At 33.2% G+C, this 23,604-nt stretch overlaps 2 protein-coding genes across 3 annotated transcripts in view; one reads left to right on the top strand and one right to left on the bottom strand.

Moving 5' to 3' along the window:
* Positions 1–23,604, top strand: part of LOC115885786 (netrin-1) — a 507,197-nt gene that overhangs the window by 12,748 nt on the left and 470,845 nt on the right. The window lies entirely within an intron of this gene.
* On the bottom strand, positions 7,881–10,028 carry LOC115885789 (protein grainyhead-like). Its single transcript, XM_030904813.1, has 2 exons — positions 9,946–10,028; positions 7,881–8,938 (listed from the first exon to the last, which is right to left on the bottom strand). The coding sequence occupies exon 2, from the start codon at positions 8,672–8,674 to the stop codon at positions 8,135–8,137; it is 540 nt and encodes a 179-aa protein (XP_030760673.1). The 5' UTR covers positions 8,675–8,938; positions 9,946–10,028; the 3' UTR covers positions 7,881–8,134.

Raw genomic sequence — 23,604 nt, 5'->3', positions numbered from 1 at the left:
AACAGTTGCATTTATAGTTAATTTTCTATAGAATTATGATTTAGAGTTGACAAGTAGGGAAGTTGGTATACTAGACATATCTTGTTTCGATACAGGCTACACAAATGGTTGAGTAATTGGTAGATAAAGGTGTCAACATGTAAAAAAATGTAAATATTAATGACAGGCTTGCATTTATGGAAAAATAATAAATGTAAACCACCTTAGCAGTGTTGGTGTGATGTGTCATTTGATCTACTTTAGAAAACTTACATGTTTGTATTAAGTTCTGTAGTACCTAATTCAGATATTACATACCTACTTGTCAAATCCTTGGTCAACTGAATTAATGGATTTATTACTAAAATATTGGAACAAAATCTTATTTAGTATTTCGTAAACCTTGTAAATACAAAATGATAAAATGTACTTATACCATAGAAAATATAGTATCTATACAGGGTGCTACAAATTCGAGGTACGAGCAATTAGTATCTCGGAAACCGTAATAGATACGAAGATGGTTAAATTGGGGCAGAGTTGCGTCTTGGGCTGTTCACCTAGATGCCATCAAAAAAGTTTTAAAAATTTCAAGGATTGCTGAGTTTTTTGGAAAAAATGTTTTTTTCCTGTCGTTACTTTTTAGAAAATCAAAAAACTAATTACACATTCTCATAGCCACTTTATTAGAGCTATCGGATAGTATTTTTAGATTTTCAAATTAGCTGATAATTTGTGAGATACAGAGGCCAACTTAATTTTTTTAAATACGGACCTGCATTTTTTATTTCAGATTTTGAAAGAACTCAGTCTCCTGAGTATAATAATATGCCACACTTTATACATTTTTTGTTTTGGGTACCTTAACAGCAACAAAACTATTTAATTATTATTTAAAAAATTTTAAGTCCGACTCTGTTTTTTAAATTATTTAATCTGATTATATTCATCGCAACAGTATTGATCAGTGCTAATTAACATTGAATAAGGAAAATTGAGCCAATTCAAAGATTCAAATAAATAATATCCAAATCAACAATTTAAAGATATTATTTTTAACTTTTCTTATTGTGAATTTGAAATTCTCAGTGTATGATCTAATAATTTGCATAATATTAATCGAAGTTATTATGAATATTATGAACTTCTATAAACTAGTTTCTAATGCTTTACATAGTCTACATGTTCGAAAGGGTTACCATCCTACCTATTGCACAAATTTATTTTTCGTTCAATTTTATTTATAGCTTTTGAATAGATCTTCTGATACTACTGAACTGCCGAAATGTGTTGATTTCACTTTTTTGTAAAATTTGGACCTGTCGAATTACTTGACGTCATCAGACGGTCCAGGTATCTCGCTGGCCATTATACTGCTCTACCATTTCCAATCCATCTTCCGGGGAAATTATTTGATTGTTTATATTACATTTTAGTTATATTATTTTTTATTATTTTATTGTATTTGATTTTCCGTATTCAACCCACGTCACTGTTAAGTTTGAAAGCTTATCAATATTGTAACGATGAATATATTAAATATTAAAAAAAACAGAGCCGGACTTGAAATTAGTTTAAATAAATTGTGTCCAAATTTCCAAAACAAAAAAAGAATATTAAATGTGGCATATCATTGTACTCAGGAGAGCGAGTTCTTTCAAAATCCGAAATAAAAAATGCAGGTCCGTATTTAAAAAAAATAAGTTTTGCCTTCTGTATCTCACAATGTATCAGCTGATTTGAAAATCTAAAAATACTATCAGATAGCCCTAATAAAGTGGCTATGAAAATGTGCAATTAGTTTTTTGATTTTCTAAAAAAGTATATCGACAGGAAAAAATAAAATTGATTTTCAAAAATATCCGGTTTTTCCAAAAAACTCAGCAATCCTTGAAATTTTTAAAACTTTTTTGATTGCATCTTGGTGAACATCCCAAAGCGCAACTTTGCCCCAATTTAACCATGTTCGTATCTATTACGGTTACCGAGTACCAATGCTCGTACCTCGAATTTGTAGCACCCTGTATATACTGTGTTATCTGTGCTTATACTATAAAAACTAAAGTAGTTTGGTTTATCTTTATCTAATTCAAGATCCCATTCATTTTTATCCTTGTCATTCTTATTTTTACTTACAAATTTATTCAAATACAAAAAATCTGTATTAACCAGCACAGAACTGCACCAACAACAGACAAATAAAAATGAAAATAAAAGTAACCATCAGCGTTAAAAACCTTCAACAGGTCAAATCATCGGTGTTGGTCTCGGAGAAATAGGTAAACACAGAGGTGCTAATATAAGAATAACATTGGTTTGGTAGCCAATTATGTCACTGGTACTCTATTAACTGGCAACGGACTGTAAAGGAGAATTTAAAAATCAATTACGAGTTTTTACCATACCTGATTATATTAGTATTACAATAAAATGGTAAAAACTCGTAATTGTTTTTACCATTTTATTGTAATACTAATATAATCAGGGAGAAAATAGACATCAGTAATAAATTATGAAGTAAACTAACTATCTTCTTGGACTGACTTTGCCTTTAATTTTGAAATTTTACACTGGTTGGGAAGGATAACTGACCGTTATCAAGTGTGAACTAATCTAAATCTAATCATAATCATAAGTGGTTATAGAATGTAGAATGTTTAGGAGAGGAGTTAATCACTGCGACCTCACAGGTCTATTGTGTGTTCCTCTTTCTTGAGTTACAACGAGTTATAACTCACCATACAGTTTCAGGATTTTGACAAAAGCCACTATCTGAGACGACTCCACAGAGGCTTTCAGGTTCCTCTTTAAGTTGGTTTCCGCTTGGAAAGCAGAACGGTTCTGGTCCAGTTAGTGGAGTTTTCGCTCCTTTTCTAGCTAGATAGTTTGCTTTTTGCATTGCTACTATTAATTGCTTCTATCCTTTGATGAGCAGGCACCCAGTAGGAGGACTTTCTTTACTTAATTTGTATAGTTTCTCTAGTCATTTTTTAACCAACTTCAAATTGATGGTCACTGAGTTGATCGCTTAGTGCTGCTTGACTATCCGATAAGATGGCTATTTGCTGTATGTTGTGCTTTATAAGTAGTACTATATTGTAAAAAATTCATTCTTGGATTTCTAAAAATATTCCCGTTTGATATAAAAACGTCTTTAAATTTACGCTTTTTTCTATGGAGTTCCTTGTGGACAACACGGTATATAATATGTTGATCTGCTCTACTCTTAGACTTCATTGTTTCATCTTTCATATTTTTTACGTTCGTTGAGTTGTACATTTAGAGGACGTTTTTTCTCTCCAATATACGACTACCACATTCTCAAGGTATCATGTAGCTGCACTCATTCTGTTTTTAATGTAACCGGCCATGTTTATGTTAAGATGCGTCTTAAAGTACTTCCTAATTCAAAAACAGTTTTAATGCTACACTGTTTAGCTATTTGCTCCGATCTTTTCTGTTCAATCTATCGATTTCTATTTTAGCATCTCCGATTGCTGCGTTTCTATTTGTCGTACATCTTACATTATAGTGAAACGAAATATAATATTGTAATTATTATTCCTACATTTTAATTATTTCGTTAAATTTCTACAACGCATGAACAATTGAGCAATGTGCTCAACTGATATTGGCTACCGTATCAACAAGGAATTTATATTCCCTCTAGGTTTTCTTATTTTTATGGGATGGCGATAGTATGGTCAAGGCGAGACAAAGGACGTGAGCCCCACAGCGGGGGTTTCTCTAAAATTGGGGGTCTCACTGTACCCCTCTACGACACCCGAACGTGAACGGAAATATGCGGTGGGTATTATTACATCCAATTTGTAAACGAGGCTTTAAATCTTTATGACGCCCAGTGGTGCAGTTACTGGGGGAGACACTGTAGACTGATGCACTAAGGAGCCATTGTAAAATAGGAACTGATAATGTCACCAAGTATTCTCTTTATTTTCTTCTAATAAGTATGTTTATAGTTTTTTTTTTTAATTTTTGGCCCGTCTATCAGTATAATCAGGGAATTAAAATTTTAGTTACGTAATCGAGGATCGCGATTTTTAAATTCATTGTTGCCAACCATGGACATATTCGGTACCGGGCTGACTAACTGGAATGTAAATTTTCCGCTGGGGATTCAGGTGGTAGCTCTGCTGTAAAAAAATGTCAAGTTGCCACATTTATTTATTTATTTCCTGACATTGCCATTTGTTTTGACAGTTTAGTTTTGTATTATGAGTTTTTGGTTTAAATGAATTATGTTGTGATACCTTAAGCTTAAATATTTTTACTAGCAGACCTTGCAGTCGAACATTGTCCTTTTTAGAACCTCTTTTAGTGCGAAGTGTACAAGATAGCTTAATAGCCGTTGTAAAATACTCATCGAAACCTTATTAGAATATTTTGAACGGGAAAGCGGTAGTAATGACCCTTTATGTCCCTTAAGTGCTGTTAAAGAGGTGACTTTTGTTAATGTAAATAATAAAAGAAAATATGTAAAAGTTTTCAACGGCTGTGCCGGTCAAGCTTAATCACGTGACTAAAAGTTTATTTAAAGTTTATATTTGGTATGATCCAAGGGTATGATCTATATGTTTATTTTTTTTATTATGTGAATGAAAAAACAACGTCATAGCAACCATTCAAATATAACCATTTGAGTTCATATCTATTGTTGAAGTTCTTGAAGTATCTTATCTCTAGGTTATATTCTCCAGTCCTATCATTTTCAAAAAGCCAAGCAACTTGGAGACTGAACCCTCCATATAGCACTTTGTCAATGGCCTTGACAATGAAATCAATTATACATTGATTTCCTTGTTATAAATAAAAACAATGCATTAAATGAAACATTCTATTTTATTCGGAGGTGTGACAGGTGATTAAAATATTAAACGTAACGAGTAATAAGGAAGTATTGCATTTATTCAATCGATTCTTGTCAATATATTACTGACATATCGTGTGAAATATACTTATAATAGCTCTTTTAAATTAAATCAACAAGTACCAACCTAGAAATTAAAAATCACTGTGGTCTTCCTAGAACTTAAAACAAACAATACAGAATAAATTACACACTAAACTACCATTTTACTAATAATATATTGATAACTACTCTCATTTACAAGAGAATCCATCTCGTATTGTTTTAAAATGTTAAACAAGTATTGTATTCAAACGTGTTCTACCTTGAATGTTTTCTAATTAAAATTTGAAAGTATGCGTATCTTTTTCTATTATCCTTTTTATTACGTACACTCGTTTGAAAGAGAGAGGAACACTGATATAGTATTAATTATTTATGATTTAGAGAAATATTTAAATTTATTAAGTTAGAGTTGACTTTAAACAAATATTTATTTTATGTAGTCCAAAAATAAAAAAAATACACCGTACAAAATTTCATACACACCACAAAAGTTCGAAGTATTTTGTTCTAGTCGGTCGATTTTTTAAGCAATTTGTAGCTAAATTATCGTACCCTTTACCTTTCTTAATTAAAAATGTATATGGGCAATACATATGAAAATGTATTTATCATACAAGGGAAAATAAAATGTTAGTTTGGCGATAGTCAATTAAATTAAAGTAACAATAGCCGATAGAACTTCTGGACTTAAAACCATCTTTACTACAGTAACTTCCGTGACATTGCACAAACAATTAATAAACACTAGTTCATAGGTGTATTGATGAGGACCAAAAGTAAAGGCATGCTTTTAATGCTAAAATTGTTATTAATTGGTCGAGTTTTTTAAAAAATACCTCCAACAAGGAACGAGTTGAATCAAAAAACAAATTATTGAGAAAAGATGTACCTTGATCAGAGGCGGATTATAGTACAAGCCGACCAAGCCAAGGCTTGTAGCGTCAAATCTGAAAGGGCGCCACATATCCCAGTCAAAAGACAAAGTGCATCTCATTAACCGATTACCGAAAAAGATATGGAAATGAAACTAAGAAGCAGTTTCAACCGAAGGTAGAAAAAAACGGCTTTTTAAACGGCATAGAAAATTAAAAGAATTACAAATTGATGTAATGGATTGTAGAAGACAAAGTTACGACAATGCTGCTAACATGTCTGGCTGCTATACGGGATTACAAGCAAAAATTAAATAAATCAATCCATTGGCGACGTACATTCCATGTGCAGCCCATTCACTGAATCTAGTAGGTACGTCCTCAGTTGACTTTTCATCATTTTTCTTCGACATCATTTTTTGGCGTGGAACAGGAATTATACAACTTTTTTTCGGTATCAACACAATGATGGTCTTTGCTTAATTCCAAGTTTTCTATTAAAAATTTATCAGGCACCCGCTGGAGTGCACGAGCAGATGCTAGTAAAGCGTTATACACGTCATACCATGAAATGTCTGAGGTTTTGCTATCAATAGCTGAGGATGAACTTCAAAAATCTTCGACAAGTTCGGAAGCAAAAAATTTAAGAAGTAAATGCGATTCGAAGTTGCAATAATGAGTTGTTTTTAGCATAAAATATTGGAAAGATTTAGATACTAAACTCGATTCTTTCTTGTCGTTAAGAAATAAAATGTTTTTTTGTTGTTTGAGAATAAAATGTTTTGCACTTTTACTTTTTCATATTTGGGTTATTTGAATCATGAAAAAAATAGATGGAATAAAAATAGGGGCGCCAAAATATCCCAGGGCTTTGGGCGGTTTCAAGTGTTAATACGCCTCTCTGACCTTGATGTAAAATGGTTTTTGAATTTCATACTTTGTTAAACCATTCCACAGGATGTTTCAAACTTTCGCAAAAATAACAACATTTTATTGTAGCTTTATTAAATTTAGGAGAAATTAATAATAATTAATACAATAATTTGACAATTACTCAATTACTCTTTTTTAAGTTCTCAAAAAAATTGTTTTATTTTGTTAACACGCCAACTTTTCAAATAAGAACTTTAATACAGGTTCTTTATTTAACCTTTAAAATATATGTACAGAGATAGACTCTTATCATTATTTGTGTTGTACAAATCTTTTAAATTTTGTTGAGGTGACTTATCAGGTAAGAATGCCGCTTGGGTAGTGCTGCATATAAATATATAAGATTATTTTTATTTGTATTTGATTTAACATCTTTAGAGTTTCTGTATGAAATAATGTCCATAAGAAGTATGTTGTAAAGTTGGTATAATGTTCTTTAAGGGTAACTTCTGGTGTCCTTTTTGGATATTTTATTGTTAGTTTTTCTCCACACTCTATATACTTACAGGTGGGGTTGCTAGATTGTTATAGTTAATATAAGTTTGGATCATATTTCAAAAATGACAGCTCTTAGCAAAAATATTAGTTCCGCCACTGGATTCTACGTGAAAAACTCTACGATGCTAAGTTTTCACCTTTTCGATAAGTTAAAAGATAAGCAAGATACGAGTGGGGTCGAAAACCGTAACATTTTCAAATTCGACCTGTATTTCAGGAACTAAGAAAGCTAAGACAAATCGGTGTGTAGCATCTTTAGTTTCATAAAAAAGTAGCATAGTGATGTGTAAACCTCATCTTTGTATCTCTATTTATAAACGAGAAACCCCATAAAAAAAAACAAGAAAATGGGACACCCTGTACCCTGCCTTTGTTTTGCAGGATTTTTCGGTTATAAGTAGAGCCACAATATGCGCTTTTCAGATTACATGCTATACACAGATTTGTCTTAGCCCTCTGAGTTCCTGAAATACAGGGAGAAATTGAAAATCTTGCATTTTTCGACCCCCTTCGTATCTCGGTTATCTTATAATTTACCGAAAAGGTGAAAAAACCTATCTCTACTCCTAAACGAGAAATCCCATAAAACACACGGAAATTAATTATTATCACCAATATTATTCAAATTATTTTTTATAGATTAGTAAATAGAAGATTAAAAAATTACTGTGTAATTAAAACACACAAATAAGCAGAATGTGGTTAATGTGGGAGGTGGTAACATTGTAATACTTTTTCTGCAACCTACACCGGCGGCACTAAAAAGTTTTTTAAATATCCCGAAATATGCCAAAAACATGTAAAATTTTCAACATTTTTTTGGGCGTATTTTTGGGGTCGTAATATAGCCCAACTTAAAATACTTTACAAGCACTTATTTCAGAGACATCCTGTATATTTGTAAAAGTCAACTTAAATTTTATTTAAAAGGGACTTTGACTTTCTTGGAAAGAACCAAAACGGTCGTCCCGGGCACTTGGGCCTGAGGGTACTGAAGCAACCCCTGCCCGTTCCCTTGCAGTACCACAGACACGGTTCCCGGTGGGCTGTTGACGGGTTCGTTGTTCGACGTCATCATTGTTCCCGCGTTCCCGTCTATCAGAGCGTCCGCTATCTGCTGGCCTGCGTGGATCTGATGCGCGCTGATGTTGTTTATGGTTATTTTCCCTGAATTGTCAGCCGAGTATATTTCCAACCCTTTCTGATCGGGAGTGGTCGTGTATATCACCGTTTTGTTCCCGTCCTCGTAGATCAGATCTATCGGTGTGTCGTTTTTATCTGTTATGGTTTGAGCATATATTTCCCCATCGTCCTTTTCGTAGAGGACTTCCGTTTTGACCTGAGCGTAAGCTGGGTTCCTTCCCATGGCACTTTCTTCCTCCATCTCCTTCTTTAACTCCATGACGTTGACAGGTGTCATGGTAGCAAGCATCGTGGGTGAATTCGAGGATAGTCTCATGGGAGGGGGGAAACCGTTCGGCCTGAAGATGCTTGAGGCGGAGGAGGAGACATCATGCCGTTTTCCTCTCCCATTGGAGATGCGTGCGTGGAGGAGCTTTTATCGATACTTCTACGTGTCATGTTATATTCTTTATATATGTATGGCAAGTCTATATCACAGAAAAAAGTCACTTTAGGCAATATTGCACTTTGATTACGTATTAATGTCTATGTTTATGGCACTTATATGGCTTAGTGGTGAAATGGTTGCTGCAGCTTATTTCTGAAACCAAAAAAGAAAACTGTTTAACTTTTTTGCTTTAAAGATTAACAGTATCTTTGATATCTAAAATATATCTTAACGTACAACACCCACTGTAGTAATAGACCGCAACAAAGGTATACAGTATGTCCCCGGATTGCCTTTACAAGAGGAAAACTGTTTTTATTGATATTTTGAGAAAAATACATCCCCTTTATACTTTTCCAAATTTCCATACCGTTTTAGAGAAAATTAAAAAAAGCATGAAAATATGGTTGACATTTTTCAGTCCTAAAAATTAAAACGCGTTTCTATGGTAATATAATTTCAACTTAATTCTTTGATAGATGATTATTATTAATGTTGATTAACGTCATATTTTTGCTGTTGTTAAAGTATCACATTTTCTAATAACTATTATCGCCCTTTCCATAACATTAAACTAGATAAATTTTGTGCTTCTTTAGCATTTTAAAAAAAACCTCGAAAAAAAAAAAAAATTTGACATTAATTAAAATTCTATCAATAACAATCTATCAAAGAATGAAATCGAAACTATATTACCATAGAAACGCGTTTTGATCAAAGAATATACCTAGCTAGAAAAAGAATGGACTCTGCCATACTGAAAAATGGTCCTACAGAAGTGGCGCCATCTATTGAGTAGGGCTTGTTTCAAATGGATCGAAGCGCGGGCTTTTTAAATGAGCGTATTTATTGAATTTTAAGTTCAATATTAATTATAAAATAATTAAATTTGATTATTACACAAATTCAACAATACTAAAAACAAGTATCGTTGTGATGTGTAAAAAATAAGATTTAACAGTATAATTTATATAATTATTAAATAAAATTAAAGCCAAACATGTGTAAATATTATTTATTATTTAAAATTTTTATTTATAAGTCAAATATTTAAACATCGTTTATTCCAATAAAACAAGACCAACGTAATACGCCCAAAGTTTTGTAAATGAAGTAAATATAAATAGGTACTTAAATGATAGCAAAAATAAAAGACTTACATTATATTTTTAGGGGCACAAACGAAAGGAATTGTTTAATTAAAACACATATAACAAATTATGGTTTGAAAAACTTTTTGATAATCATTTGATAATATTATGATGGGCGCTATGACAACGACAATATTTTTTGGGAATTTGACAATAGTATGACAATGGCCGTTGGAAACTATGGAAACTACAAAAAAATTCTGATTTAACGTCATCTGGCAATAACTAGTAGCAACTTCTTAACCAAAAAATCTGCAAAAAATCAATTGCACTACCACCTAGCGCCTGAGGCTGGAACTATTTTATTTCAAATTTCCATGGAAACGGTGGAACCGCTTTTGCTATTTCACTTTCCCGCCCCTGGTTTTGATTTTTAAAACTTCAACTATATTTTCATGTTTTTTTATTTCCTCTAAAACGGTATGGAAATTTTAAAAAATATAAACGAAATTAACCATTTCAGAACAAGGAAATTTTTTTATGAAGAATGCATTTTTCTCAAAATGTCAATAATAAAAGAGTTTTTCCTCTTGTAAAGACAATCCGGGGAAATACTGTAGGTAGACATTTTTTTGGAATCAGTAAAAAACTATTTCTTTCTTAAGACTCTTTTGAAAAATAGTCTATATCAAAATGAGTTATTACTGTTGAAAGAATTATTTATATATAACGCGTGGGACAGGACGAAGAAAATACATTAGAAATAACGTAACGTTTCTAAGAAAAGGTGTCCAGCAAAAAATAGAGAAATATTGGTTGGATTAGGATTGTTGATTTTTGCTGCAAAACTTTCTTCTAACTATAATAAACCTAACCTAACCTAACCAAACCAATAGTGTATTGTGTACAAAAAAATAAAAATACTAGAAACATGTGTTTGAGATTGATGGTTGAAAATTATATTGCAATAGATATTTGAATGCTTAAAGTGTACTTTGAGCAACTTGCATTAAATTCGGTTTAACGTAATGCAACAATATTTAATTTGGTTTAACGTAATGGGTATGAAATTCTTTCTTTTCTTTCATTTTTCTGTTGATGTCGTATGATCAAATTTTGTTCTTCCCAACATAATAATATTAGATTTGTTCCTTTCGATCGCAGTGGAAAGTCTTCAGATGTCTTCAAATCATTTTAGTACTCAACAGGGGCGGATACAGGAATTCATTTTAGGAGGGGCCGAAATAAGAAATAATGTAGAATATGCTTTTTAGGGCGCATTTTTAATACAAAAGCCTAATATTTAAACCAATTTATAGATCTTCCGCCACTGTTACTCAAAGCTAACAGCAAAGAATAAGGAAAATAAATCAAAATACCATTTTAATGACGCGCCTTTCGCTACCCATGTTGTGATTAAAACTCAATTCAGTTTTAATCATCTGCTGATGATGCTAACATGGTTAGCGAAACGCGCCTCCAGTGTAAAGAGTGAAGTGTTTTGTGATGAATCAGTGTTTTATTTTGCTGTTTTAACACCAAATGCCCCAATCCCGACTGTATTCAGCAAAGAATAAACCTATAACCGAATGCAATATCAAGAATACACACATAAAAATAAAACACATAACGTAGGGCAAGGACAAAGGAGTAAATAAGTGACTAAATTAACATGAGGAATTTTCGAGCGGGTTACCAACAAAACAAAAAGAAAACAAGCGAAAGAGGCCAGAAAAAGTGTCGGCTATTCGAAATAAAGCAACCACGAAGATGCGCCTTCGGTCGGTCGGCGGCAGGTTTTTGTCTGCAGAATTCTTTTTCAAAGCGGATCCGATAGCTTATAGTACCGCGACTGCGAAGATTGTTAACCGCGATCGCAGCAGATAGGGTACCTGCTGTTCGCTGCTCATAGATTACGTTATGCAAATAATGGAGTTATTGGAAGCTCAAAAACGGATAAAGCATAAACGGCCGCTAATAAAAAATGGACGGTTGAAAGGTATTAATATTCATGGACGGTCAGACTTGGCGAACTTCTCTGATGCGTTTTAGTAATAAAATGATATATTAGTGGTGAATGGAGAAGCTTTTAATTTGTAAATTTACTGGAGTATGTTTTAAACTTCATTTATCACCTCGAAATTAGTGGAATAAATTAGTGGTTTAAATTATACTTTATACTTAAAAGACTACGAGCATTCACAATTTCTAAAAAATACAATAATTATAGTTATTTTTTATCTTCTTCTTCTAGTGCAGATCCATTAATGAATGTTTGCGATAACATTTTCCATTGCTTCTTTGTTCCGGGCGGTGTGTATTAACGACTGAACATCGAGTAGCCCCGTCCACTGTCTGATATTCTTCAGCCAAGACATTTTCTTCCTTCCGATACCCCTTCGGCCTTCGATCATGCCTTCTATCAACAAATGCAAGAATTGATATTTGGGGTTTCGCATTATGTGTCCCAGGTATGCGGTCTTTTTCTTTTTAATCAATTCAAATAATTCACGCTCTTTGTCAACGCGTCAGAGAACTTCCTCATTTGTCAATCTAGCCGTCCAAGGTATCTTCAGGATTCTGCGATATAGCCACATCTCAAAAGCCTCCAATTTGTTGATGGTAGCTGCTTTCAATGTCTAACCTTCCATACCATAAAGGAGCACAGACTACACATAACACTTTACGAATCTTAATCTAAGGCTAAGGTCAAAATCAGAACAGACAAGTACTTTTCGAAATCTCAAGAATGCCTGCCGAGCTTGTTGCGATGCGACATTTAATTTCCTTGTCTGATGTCCAATCTTCGGAGAGCCAGATGCCCAAGTACTTAAATTTATCTACTCTTTCTATGGGCCTTGAGTTAAATGTTAGTATGGAGTTTATAAACACATCTGGGTTTCTGGATATAATCATAAATTTGGTTTTCTTGATGTTGATGTTTAATCCCATTGCTTTGCTCTGTTCTCCTACCTTGTTGACCAGTTGTTGTAGGTCGTGTATATTGTCTGCAATTAAGACCGTGTCGTCGGCATAGCGAATATTATTAATCCACACTCCATTAACTTTGATCCCCATTTCCACGTCCTCCAGAGCCTCTTGGAAAATAGCTTCTGAGTATAAATTAAATAGGAGTGGAGACAGCACGCAACCCTGTCGCACCCCCCTTCTAACTTGTATGGGATTGAACATGGTATTGGACAATTTTATTTGCGCTGTTTGGTTCCAGTATAACTTCTCAATGCCTTGGATGTCTTTATGATCTATATCAAGTCTTTACAGAAGCTGCACTAATTTGTGGTGGTGTACGCGATCGAATGCCTTTTCGTAGTCTATGAAACACAGGCACACATCCTTTCTCTGATCGTAGCAGTTCTGGACAAGCACCTGTGTTGCAACTATCGCTTCCCTGGTGCCTAACCCTTGTCTGAACCCTATTTGCAAATCGCTTATGTCCCTTTCACATTTTCTGTAAATTCTCTGGTATATTATTTTCAGAAATATTTTTAGGGTATGGCTCATCAGGCTGATAAGTGTGTGATCTTTACACTTTCTGGCATTGGTCTTCTTAGGCAGGGGTATAAAAGTAGAACGCAACCACTGTTTGGGGTAGTGACCTGTTATTTTAAGTTATTTTTTATACAAGACCATAAAATGGTATTTTATCATCGACCGAAAAGATTAATTCACGAGCGATGAAATCGCGAGTGAATTAATTTCGGGAGACGATAATGCAATTTTATCGTCGTGTATAAAACAATATTTTTTTCCATAGCGAGTTACGTTTTAAAAAAATATTCAGAAATTATTATTTCAAGGAATTTATTACGAGTAGAACAAATATTGTGCTGGGTTGGCGTTGGTTTCTATATGTAATTTGACAAATAAATAAAGCTGTCTCTTTAGTTGTCAGTTTTGAGTCAATATTTTTTAATTCTCTTTCGTGTCGATTGCTGATTGAATTGGAGCCAGAAATGGCTCAAAACGAAATAAGTAAATTACCAACAGATATTCAGGCTGAGGCGACAAACGCCATATCCAAACTACTTCCATTTAAATACCGAATAACTTATGAAAAGGAATACAAACATTTTCAAAAATGGTAGCAATTAAAACACGTGCAAGAAAAAATAAAGTTTCTAACCTATCCTCGCTGTTAAAATATCATTTAATCTACCCTTGCGGTTAAACAGTTGCTATGGAAAAAAAAAGATAGAATATCCTAGCAACAGCTTGCGTTGTTAATCATTGTTTGCGTTGCTAGGATAGACAGAGACGCGAATACAAATACAATACAGGCCTAAATAAATTTTAAACTAGAGTTTCCAAACCGGGATCCCGGTGTATGTTTATCCCCGAAATTCCGATACTACATCCCTGTATCCGGATAATCTCGAAAAATTTAAATGCCCAATCTAAAATGAATCGAATTAATACACTTTAGTCTTTCAAAGATCATATTTTATTTATAATTTATACTAACCAGTATGCCAATATCTAAAAGTTGTATTTCCGTGTTTGCTATATTTTATTTTATTTGCAACAAGAATTAATTGTATTTTTTTTCCTTACTAAATATGAATGTTACTTTGTTTTGTCTATCTTAATAAAGCTCTTTTCTCATTTTCTTTTTGATATACAGGATGCCCCAATATTGCGTGGACATAGAACTACTACGTATTTTTCGAATCAAGTTTATTACACACAATTTACCTCTCAGTATTCGTTTGTCCGTTAGAGGGCGTCAAATTTAAAAAAAATAAACACATATTTTCAGATATTTTAAGAACCGTTATGCCGATTTGACTGAAATTTTGGGTGTCTTGCTTTCTTGCTAAGTGCTTTAACATTGACTTTCACAAAAATTAAGGAAACGTACAGGAAGGCTGAAAACTACCCCCACCCCTACATAAATTTTAGTGTAAATATTTTTCAACTTTACCGATGGCAGATTTTCTTTTCGTAAAATTGTCATTGTAGTATTTACTACATTTTCTGTCTCTTGTAAAAAACGCCACCGCGCATACTTTTTGAGAATTTTTTTTTCAGAAGCTGATTTCCAAAGAATGTTTTTTGTTACATCAAACTATGTAGGCGCATAAAATCTATTATGCGCTAATAATGTAGTTGGCGAAGAAATGGAATTTTATGTTAGCATCACAAATTATATTTTACAATAAGTTTCATAAAAAGCTTAAAAAAATAATAATATTTAAATTAATTAACGTCCAGGTTTATTTTTTGTGCGTGCCCTCTAACGAACAAACGAAGCACTTTTGTATAAAGGAAAATTATGCGCAATTAACTTATTTTGATTCAAAAAATACGTAGATCTTCTTTGTCCACGGAATATTGCAACTCCCTGTATATTTTGTAGGTCTGATTTGGAAAAATAAATTCTCCAAAAACGGTTTTCTCAAAAACTATGCCATGTGGCGTTTTTTACAAGAGACAAAAAATGTAGTAAATACTAGAGGGACCATTTTACGAAAAGAAAATCTGCCATCGGCGAAGTTGAAAAATACTTACACTAAAACTTATGTAGGGATTGGGGTAGTTTTTGTCCTTCCCGTACTTTTTAAAGCATTTAGCAAAACAGAGGTATACTAAATCTCATTCAAATCGGAATAACGGTTCTTAAAATACCTAAAAATATTTGTTTATTTTTTTTTAAGTTTCATGCCCTCTAGCGGACAAATGAAGCATTTTTGTATAGAGGTGAATTGTGTCGAATAAACTTATATTGATTCTAAAAATACGTAGTAGTTCTATGTCCACGGAATATTGGGACACCCTGTATGTAGCTGCATGTATTTGAAGTATTTCTTTAGACTAAATTTCTCATTCTGATAGTCAATCGGATAATAATTAGGTTATAGATTCTAATCCCGGGATTTCAAAACGGGATCTCGATTCCGAAAATTCGAAACCCTACTTTAAACACAAACTTCTTAAAATTTGGTAACCATAGCCATCAACTTATTAAACTCTTCCTTACGACCATTATCGCTTCCTGAGTGGGTTAATTATTTACTATACTTACTTACTGGTATTTACTATACGTTTACTGGTATTTTGCAGTTTTTTAAGATACTGCCAATATACTTTTCTGCTATTACAGTGATGATGATAAGTATCTATTTTAGTCGTAACATATCCTTTATAATGGTAGTCTCAAACAAAAAATATGTATAGAATTCCATTAAAAAACAACAAATTTACGTTGACATGAACGATGATAAAATAATGATAAATCAAATGTTATTAATAATAAAATACAGATTATTTTCCACACTGAAACAAAATATTGCCCAATAAGACTTACTTCATTTGTTAATAATTTTTTATTAAGAGGAAGCCAAAATTACTAGTCTTCAAAGAACTATATTCTGGAAAATCGATAAAACCTTACATCCCTAGACTGCATTTTATTAAAAGATGCCCTTTGTGCAATTCTATTTGTAAAAAAATGAAATTTCAATAAAAGAACCTTTCTGTAACACACATATCAAAAGTGTTTACGTCAAAAATGTTTTCCCTAGTCCTTTTACGAAGGGACAGATAGTCACGATCGCAGGTAATTCTTAATGGCAGGCTATCGGCCTTTCCATTATTTATTTAAACTAGGCCTGTCCATGGTGAAAGAGACATAAATTATCAGAAATAGCTGAATGCAGGTCACGAAGGTCTACCTGTTTCGGATTCATTCATAAATATATCAGAAGGGGCCCTCTTTTTTCCTTCACGGGCTTGACAGAACAGGCTGGTCGTCGTTTACTATGTATGCGCGAGGTGAGGGATTTATATATTATGGTAGTAAAGGAATGAATTCGTTCTGAATGCAGCTTTCTGACTAGAACTACCTTTCCGTATAACGGTGTATAAAGGATCTTTGTATAAAATTTACATTGCCGTAAATAATATATTTGTATCAGGGCTGTAGATGTATATGTTGGAGTCAGATGGTAAATTCCAATTAATTGAATTATTTAGACATATCGCCATTTGTGCAATATGTGCATAGCATAAATGAGAGATGCGGAAATAGTGGTAAACTTCGTCATTTTGCTGACTCCATAATTTGGACACATCCAGACATGTTAAATCGCGCTTTGGTTACATGGCGAAGACGGTTATCGCTCACCTTACGTCGAGGCAAAATCGTATTAAAAAAATAACGAAAAAGTGTTGAAATCAAAGCAATCAAAATTCGTGCAACTAATTGCTTTGTTGCTGTTGACTTCTTCCGTTTGTTTTCAGCACTGCCATGACATTTTGATTTTGCCGCTATTTTAGTTGCCCTAATCAGTTTTCAATGTTTTGGTTTCAACCTTTTTTCATGATTCCTTGTTTTTTTTTTAAATACGATATTGCCTTGACATTAGGTGCGCGAGCATTCAAGATAAATTGTGTCGGGGTATACTGTGTGTAATTGCATGATGGACATTAACTTCCTATTTGGTTGTATCAAAATTGTGAGTTGGTCAGATACCGAATTTTACCGGCATTTCTGTATCTGCGGGGTCATTTATGCTATGGTTTGGTTTGTTTGCGATATGGTGATATGGCGATATAATAATAATCGCTATCTATCTTCATTATATACGGGGTGGGTCAAATTGGACGCTTTTAAAGGGAAACACCCTTTCTATAGGAGATAGCCGAAAACTAATATCGGTGTCTGGAGCTCAATTTTTGTCAAAAACATGATGGTGAAAATCGCACATCGATATCTGTTACCGTTTCGGAGTTACGGGGTGTTTTTTCAAAAATGGGCATTTTTAACCAATTTGCTGATAACTTCAGCGTTCTGCGGTGGTGCCTCATCTTGTTGGAAAAATATGTTTCGAGTTTCGAGGGGCAGATCATCAATAAGGGGTCCAAAGTCTACTAGTTGAAAGTGGCAAACTTTTAAAATTTCTGTATTTCGAAGGGGAGTATAACCAAATATCAAGTGCACTATATTTTTGGAAAGGTAATTTTAAGTCATTTTTAATTAAAAATATACAAGGTGTCTCAAATAAAAATCAATTTTTCTGTTGATAACTCTTAAATTATTATTTTTGAAAACTTATACTTAAACCATTAAATTTTACGTAAAAAAGTGCTTTGGAAATATTTTCATAAAAATACAAAATTTTCCATAGTAAAAAAGTTACAGCGATTTGTTAAAAATGCACTTTATTGAAAAACACCCCTTAACTCCGAAACGGTACCTAATAAATATCGAAGTGCGATTTTCACCATCATGTTTTTGATAAAAATTGAGCTCCAGACACCGATATTAGTTTTCGTCTATCTCCTATAGAAAGAGTTTTCCCGTTAAAAGCGTCCAATTTGGCCCACCCTGTACATGTTACAGTAATAACGTTTGGCTAAGACAGGGGCCCCCTTGTCTTAGTCAAACCATTCTCAAGCAACTAAACTAGGAATAGTGAAAATATTATCTCATCAAGCAAACATCATTATAGAGTAATCAAACATCTCTTAATGCTGAACTAAATAATATTAATTTGCTTTAAAAGGTTACTCTGACAAATCTATCGACAAGAATATCGACAAGACAGACTAATTGATGCGTTAAAAAAATCCCGAAAAATATTTGATAGGAACATCGGGACATATCTGGAACTATTCCAAGAAGCGTTTTAACAAAAACAAGGCCGGAAACATTAAAAGAAGATAAAAACGCATCTACCAGGTACCTCGTGAATGTGGCGAATCGTACTTTAGAGAAACTTGACGTCCTCAAACTGTGCCATCTAACGAACATTAAGAATATGCGCAAAAAGGTGAAACATTGAAGTGAGAAATGTGTGGTCCAATCACCGTAATATAAAGTTATCGGAAACTCGCATTGTCCACTGGTAGGGTTACCAGATGAAAACTTCTCCACTCCGGGCAAGCCTTCCCAAAAATCCGGACAAAATCCGGACGTCATAAATTTTTACCGATATATGCGGAAAAATAGTATATTGTTTTATTAGGAGTAAAAATTATACTTTTGTTGCGAGGCTATGGAGTGGACGGTTGACATACAAGCGAGGCACAACAAATCATTTTTACTCCGAATAGAACATGCTATTTTTTCAAACGCCACAAATAATTTTTTAAACAAATTTAAACGTTCCAAATAATATAAAAAGATTTAAAAGTAATACCTTGTAAGTAATCATACGTATATCGGGAAACTATGGTTACGCTCGTTGAATTTGACACTATGTCAGTTTTAATATATTTCGTACTTTTGTGCTTAGGCGTAAAAGTGCTTTACTTTTATGCCTAGACGTTATAATTACTTTTTTATGTTGTCAATCACGTCGCAAAAATTAATACTTCTGTGACGTTTGAAAAAAATACATTTACAACTTTCAAAACTTAAAACTTACGAAGTAAAACAAGGAATTTACACTGCTGAATTTATCGACGATTTTTTATAAGTAATTACATTTATTAAAACTAATATATTACTTTGCATTATTGTGACATTTTTTCTTAATGGAACATTTAAATCCGGACGCTTATGAAAAATCCGCCCCGACTCAACCGGACGTAGTGTAAATCCCGACATGTCCGGATTAATCCGTCTGGTAACCCTATCCACAGGAAACCTTGTTGAAAAAGCGTAAATTTCGTACAATATGGCAACCCCTTATAGACACTAATTCACCACGATACACCATAATACTTTACTCTTAACACTGGACGTGTGTTTCGCTAGTCATGTTAAGTTTTGCTGATGATGCTAACATGGTTAGCAAAATGCGCCTCCAGTGTTAAAAGTAAAGCGTTTTGGCGAATTAGTGTTTTATGTTTCAGTTGTAACACCAAAAGTTCCAACCTCCAACTATAACTCCTATATAATAAAACGTACCAATGCTTGTGTCCTCAGTAGACAACCGCAGGCTTGACTACATTCAACTCAGTCACGGGAAAATGCAATGCTCTAGAATATAAGCTCAGTAGTTTTAGGACCTAGATTACACTTTTTGACGATCATGTTACTTACTTACAGTGTCCTCAATTTATTTACTATTAACTAACTATAATGTCGTTTATTATAATAACAATGAATTCCCTTGGACGAATTGCCTAAACGAGAAATAAATTCCCAAAATAAACACTTTTTTATAACATTTCCGTCGAAAATTTAATATAAATTTCCGAGCCAAGGGTGCCGCTTTTCGGTATTCGGCGCCCTAAAACCTAAAACAAAGCAAATCCCATTTCTTGATTTTTAATTTGACATCATAATGTGATGTGACGTTTAAGTAATGAGCGGCTTAGCTCGATGGGAGGGAAGAAGCTTTCGCGCGCTTTGATCTCGTTATTTCGAACTCTATGGCGCGCGTTTTATTTCGGAAACACCAGTGGTGGAGAGGAGGGGCGTTAATAAGCTTTTTGGGGGTGGGGTAAAGAAAAAAAGCCAAAGAAAAGTATATAAAACGTTACTTTGATGAGAAAAATAACATTCAAACTAGGTAACAAATTAAGCTAACTTTAAACTAATGTGTGTGTTTGAATTATCTGGTGATGATAGTTAACAAAACGAGCATCTAGAGCCTTGTAATATGTGTTTTGGTGGATTTACTTTACATCTGTCTGACAATACAATAATAATTTCAAACACTCTTGGAATTGCCACGTTACACGTTACGTATTTTCAGCATATAACAACTGAGGCGGTTTGTTTAGAAAGTAATTCGGAAGGTTTTTGTGTACTAAGTTTAAGTTTATATGACGAATTGTTTTTGGAATAAAAAAAGTTAATTGTTCCCTCCCTAAAATAAATTCCTGTATCCGCCCCTGAGCGAGAGCATCTAATTTTTAATTTCTTCCAAAATGTGTTAGAACTAAAAAGTAGTAGAAAAGTTAAATATTTTTCTACAGTGGTGCTAATTTCCTCAAATATCCAGGAAGACATATTTATCTAAAAGATATTAAAAATGTTAAAGGGACATACCAAAGAGACACTTATTTATCTACTCCAAAGCAAAATGTCGACTTCCTGCAGACTCTCTGTATTCCCCCGTGTTGTTCAAACAAAACGAGCGCTTCTCATTTTCAAATAAATTATTCAGCGGCACGCGCTTTATTCCGTCTTGTGTATCCAATGACCGTGAGGTCACTTCTTAATGTTGTCTTTTTCCCACTCTCTTTTAAATATCGTCTTTATATTTAATATAGACATTAAGATATTTCCTCTTACTGCTACATAAAATAGTCGTTACCGGAATATACTCACAAAAACACGTCAAATTAACAGTGACCACAAATAATTTTCAGAAAATATACACGAATTCAAATTGAAAAAACGCAACATCTATTTTATCTTCTATAGCAGTGATGGCGAACATTATGAGCTCGGTGTATCAAAATTTTGAGAAATCGTAAAAAAACATAATTTTCGTGGCGCATGTTGTTTCTGTCAACAATCTTGTACATTTCCGTCCATTTGTCTTGAAATGGATGACTATTGCTACCTAAATTTTCTTTATCAGCCAATTTTGGTTTTTTATTTTTTTCATTCTCCATCACAGAGCTGCAAATCTATGAGTGAGAGGGGAGTTAATCACTGCGACCCTAAAGATCTATTGTGCACAAAAAAATCTATAAATCACGGCGTTTTTTATAAAAGTTTATATTACCTAACTTTCTGCAATGTTGTTGTATTGATTATTGGTATCTTAAGATTCAAACATCCTGAGAAGATATTTCTCCGACACAGAGAATGTCTGGTACGTCTAGTTTCAGAATTAATTTATTAATTATTTTATTAACGTAAGTAATAATATTATTATATTATTAATAACCAACTCTTTACCAACTCTCAAATATTATCGAAAGGTTTCAAAACAAGGTACTACGAGGTGTTATAGATGCACCGTGTTACATTCGCAATGGCAATCTACATAAGGACTTAGAAGTGGATGATGTCGAGAATGTCATTAGGAAGTATGCCTTAAGACACAAAGGGAGACTTCATTAGCACATCAACATCGAGGCTTACCAGCTCTTAGATAGTGAGGGCTTAGTTAGAAGACTGAAAAGGATAAAACCACTCGAACTAGTGTAGTGAAAAGGGTTCTAAATAGTGCCACAGATTAGATATTCTATATGTATACAGATAAAAATCTTGTCCCTAATTCGTGGTACGAAAATTGTTTTTTATGACGATGAGCAAACGAGTAAAATTTCCTGTGCGCAAAAATAAACTCGCGTTTAAACAGCGAAGTAACTGGGACGGTCAGGCGCTGTGCACAATTTTAGAGACCATAAGCCATAAGTGGGCGTGCTATGTGCGCAAACTAGTAATCTAACTAGTGCGCGACTCCATCCATTAGAACCACGAAAAACAATGCTTTTGACGATAAGTTTATAATCTGTATAATCTGTGATAGTGCAAACCAGTGCTAAAATAGTGCACTAAACAGAACCGACAGAACCAAAATTACTATCATCGGATTAGTGTTTTGCAATGTATTTTTTTTAACCGTAGAGAAAAAATATCAAAGTCTGGCCGTTATAATATACATATTTAAATTATGAAATTTTTAGCTTTGAAGATGCATGCGTGTCGCCAACAATAAAACCGCGTGTCAGCACTGACACGCGTATCATAGGTTCGCCATCACTGTTGTATAGCATAATTGCCCTTTAACTTTTATACAGAATGACTGTTAAATAAGTACAAATATTTTTAGGTGTGGTATATCTATCCGAAAATATTCACTTAAAATACACAATAATTATATTTTGATAATATGGCAAAATAGTTAGTAGAATTTACAAGTAAGAACAAAAATTTGCCGGTTTTCAAAATTTGAGCAAAAAATATTTTTTTTAACTTTAGCAGTTATTTTAGTAAGCTCACATAAAGTGAAACTTTTAACCACATTTTCTAATTATTTTGCATACTATGTTCTGTTTAGTAAGATTTGCGCGGATTCCTTCAAAATAACAGTTGTAAGATTCCGGTTGGGGATTTTGGGTTGCTGGTAAATAATCCACACTCGCGTGAAAGTTACAACTACTTTTATTACGAAAAAACTTGGTAAACAATAATAAAACGATTAAAAATCACCCGGCGTTCAATGTCACGTCAAGACCTTCACAGACTGACTGCTCGGGCGGCGTTGTCGGCTTGTTCACCGTATTTGGGGATCATGGGACAGCTCGGGAGGTCGTTACACAGTGTTTTTAGTTAGTTTACAAAATTGCCTGCTAGTTTTATAACTGGAAAGTATCCATTTTACCCGTAACATATATATTCTTACCTTTATTTTATATAAAATAGTATTGGTTTATTTTTCACATTAAATTGGAATTTAATACATTTTTTTATTGAAGACATATTAACAAAATGTGCAACTCGAAAACGCTAAAAGGAAATTAGTAATTCCAATTTTTTTATTTCTTCAAAGATTTCTATTTATATATCTTTTAATCCAAACAACTTTATTTCTAGAAAGTATAAATAAACGATTGAATAAATATATCGACCTGAATTTTCTCAGAAAATAATAATATATGGCTGTCCTGGAATAAAATAATTACTCTCTCCAATCAATAGTAGTAACAGCAAGAATTTATATTTTTACATTCGTGGTCACATTTATTAAAAATATTTGTGTAAAGAATTTATACATTTATTATATTAGAAAATCTAGGAACTAGTGGGGTTGCTGTCGGAAGGGTTTGAAATAGAATTAATACACTTTGTTAATT

This window comes from Sitophilus oryzae, unplaced genomic scaffold (genome assembly GCF_002938485.1).
Source record: "Sitophilus oryzae breed Bouriz unplaced genomic scaffold, Soryzae_2.0 scaffold_41_pilon_pilon, whole genome shotgun sequence".
In the NCBI taxonomy this organism is placed as follows: Eukaryota; Metazoa; Arthropoda; class Insecta; order Coleoptera; family Curculionidae; genus Sitophilus; species Sitophilus oryzae.
The sequence above is the reverse complement of the archived record's forward strand: the minus strand, read 5'-3'. Positions and strand labels throughout refer to the sequence as shown.

What these genes read in the sequence shown, in the direction of transcription:
- LOC115885789 (XM_030904813.1), bottom strand. Translation starts at nt 8,674, where the DNA reads ATGAGACTATCCTCGAATTCACCCACGATGCTTGCTACCATGACACCT.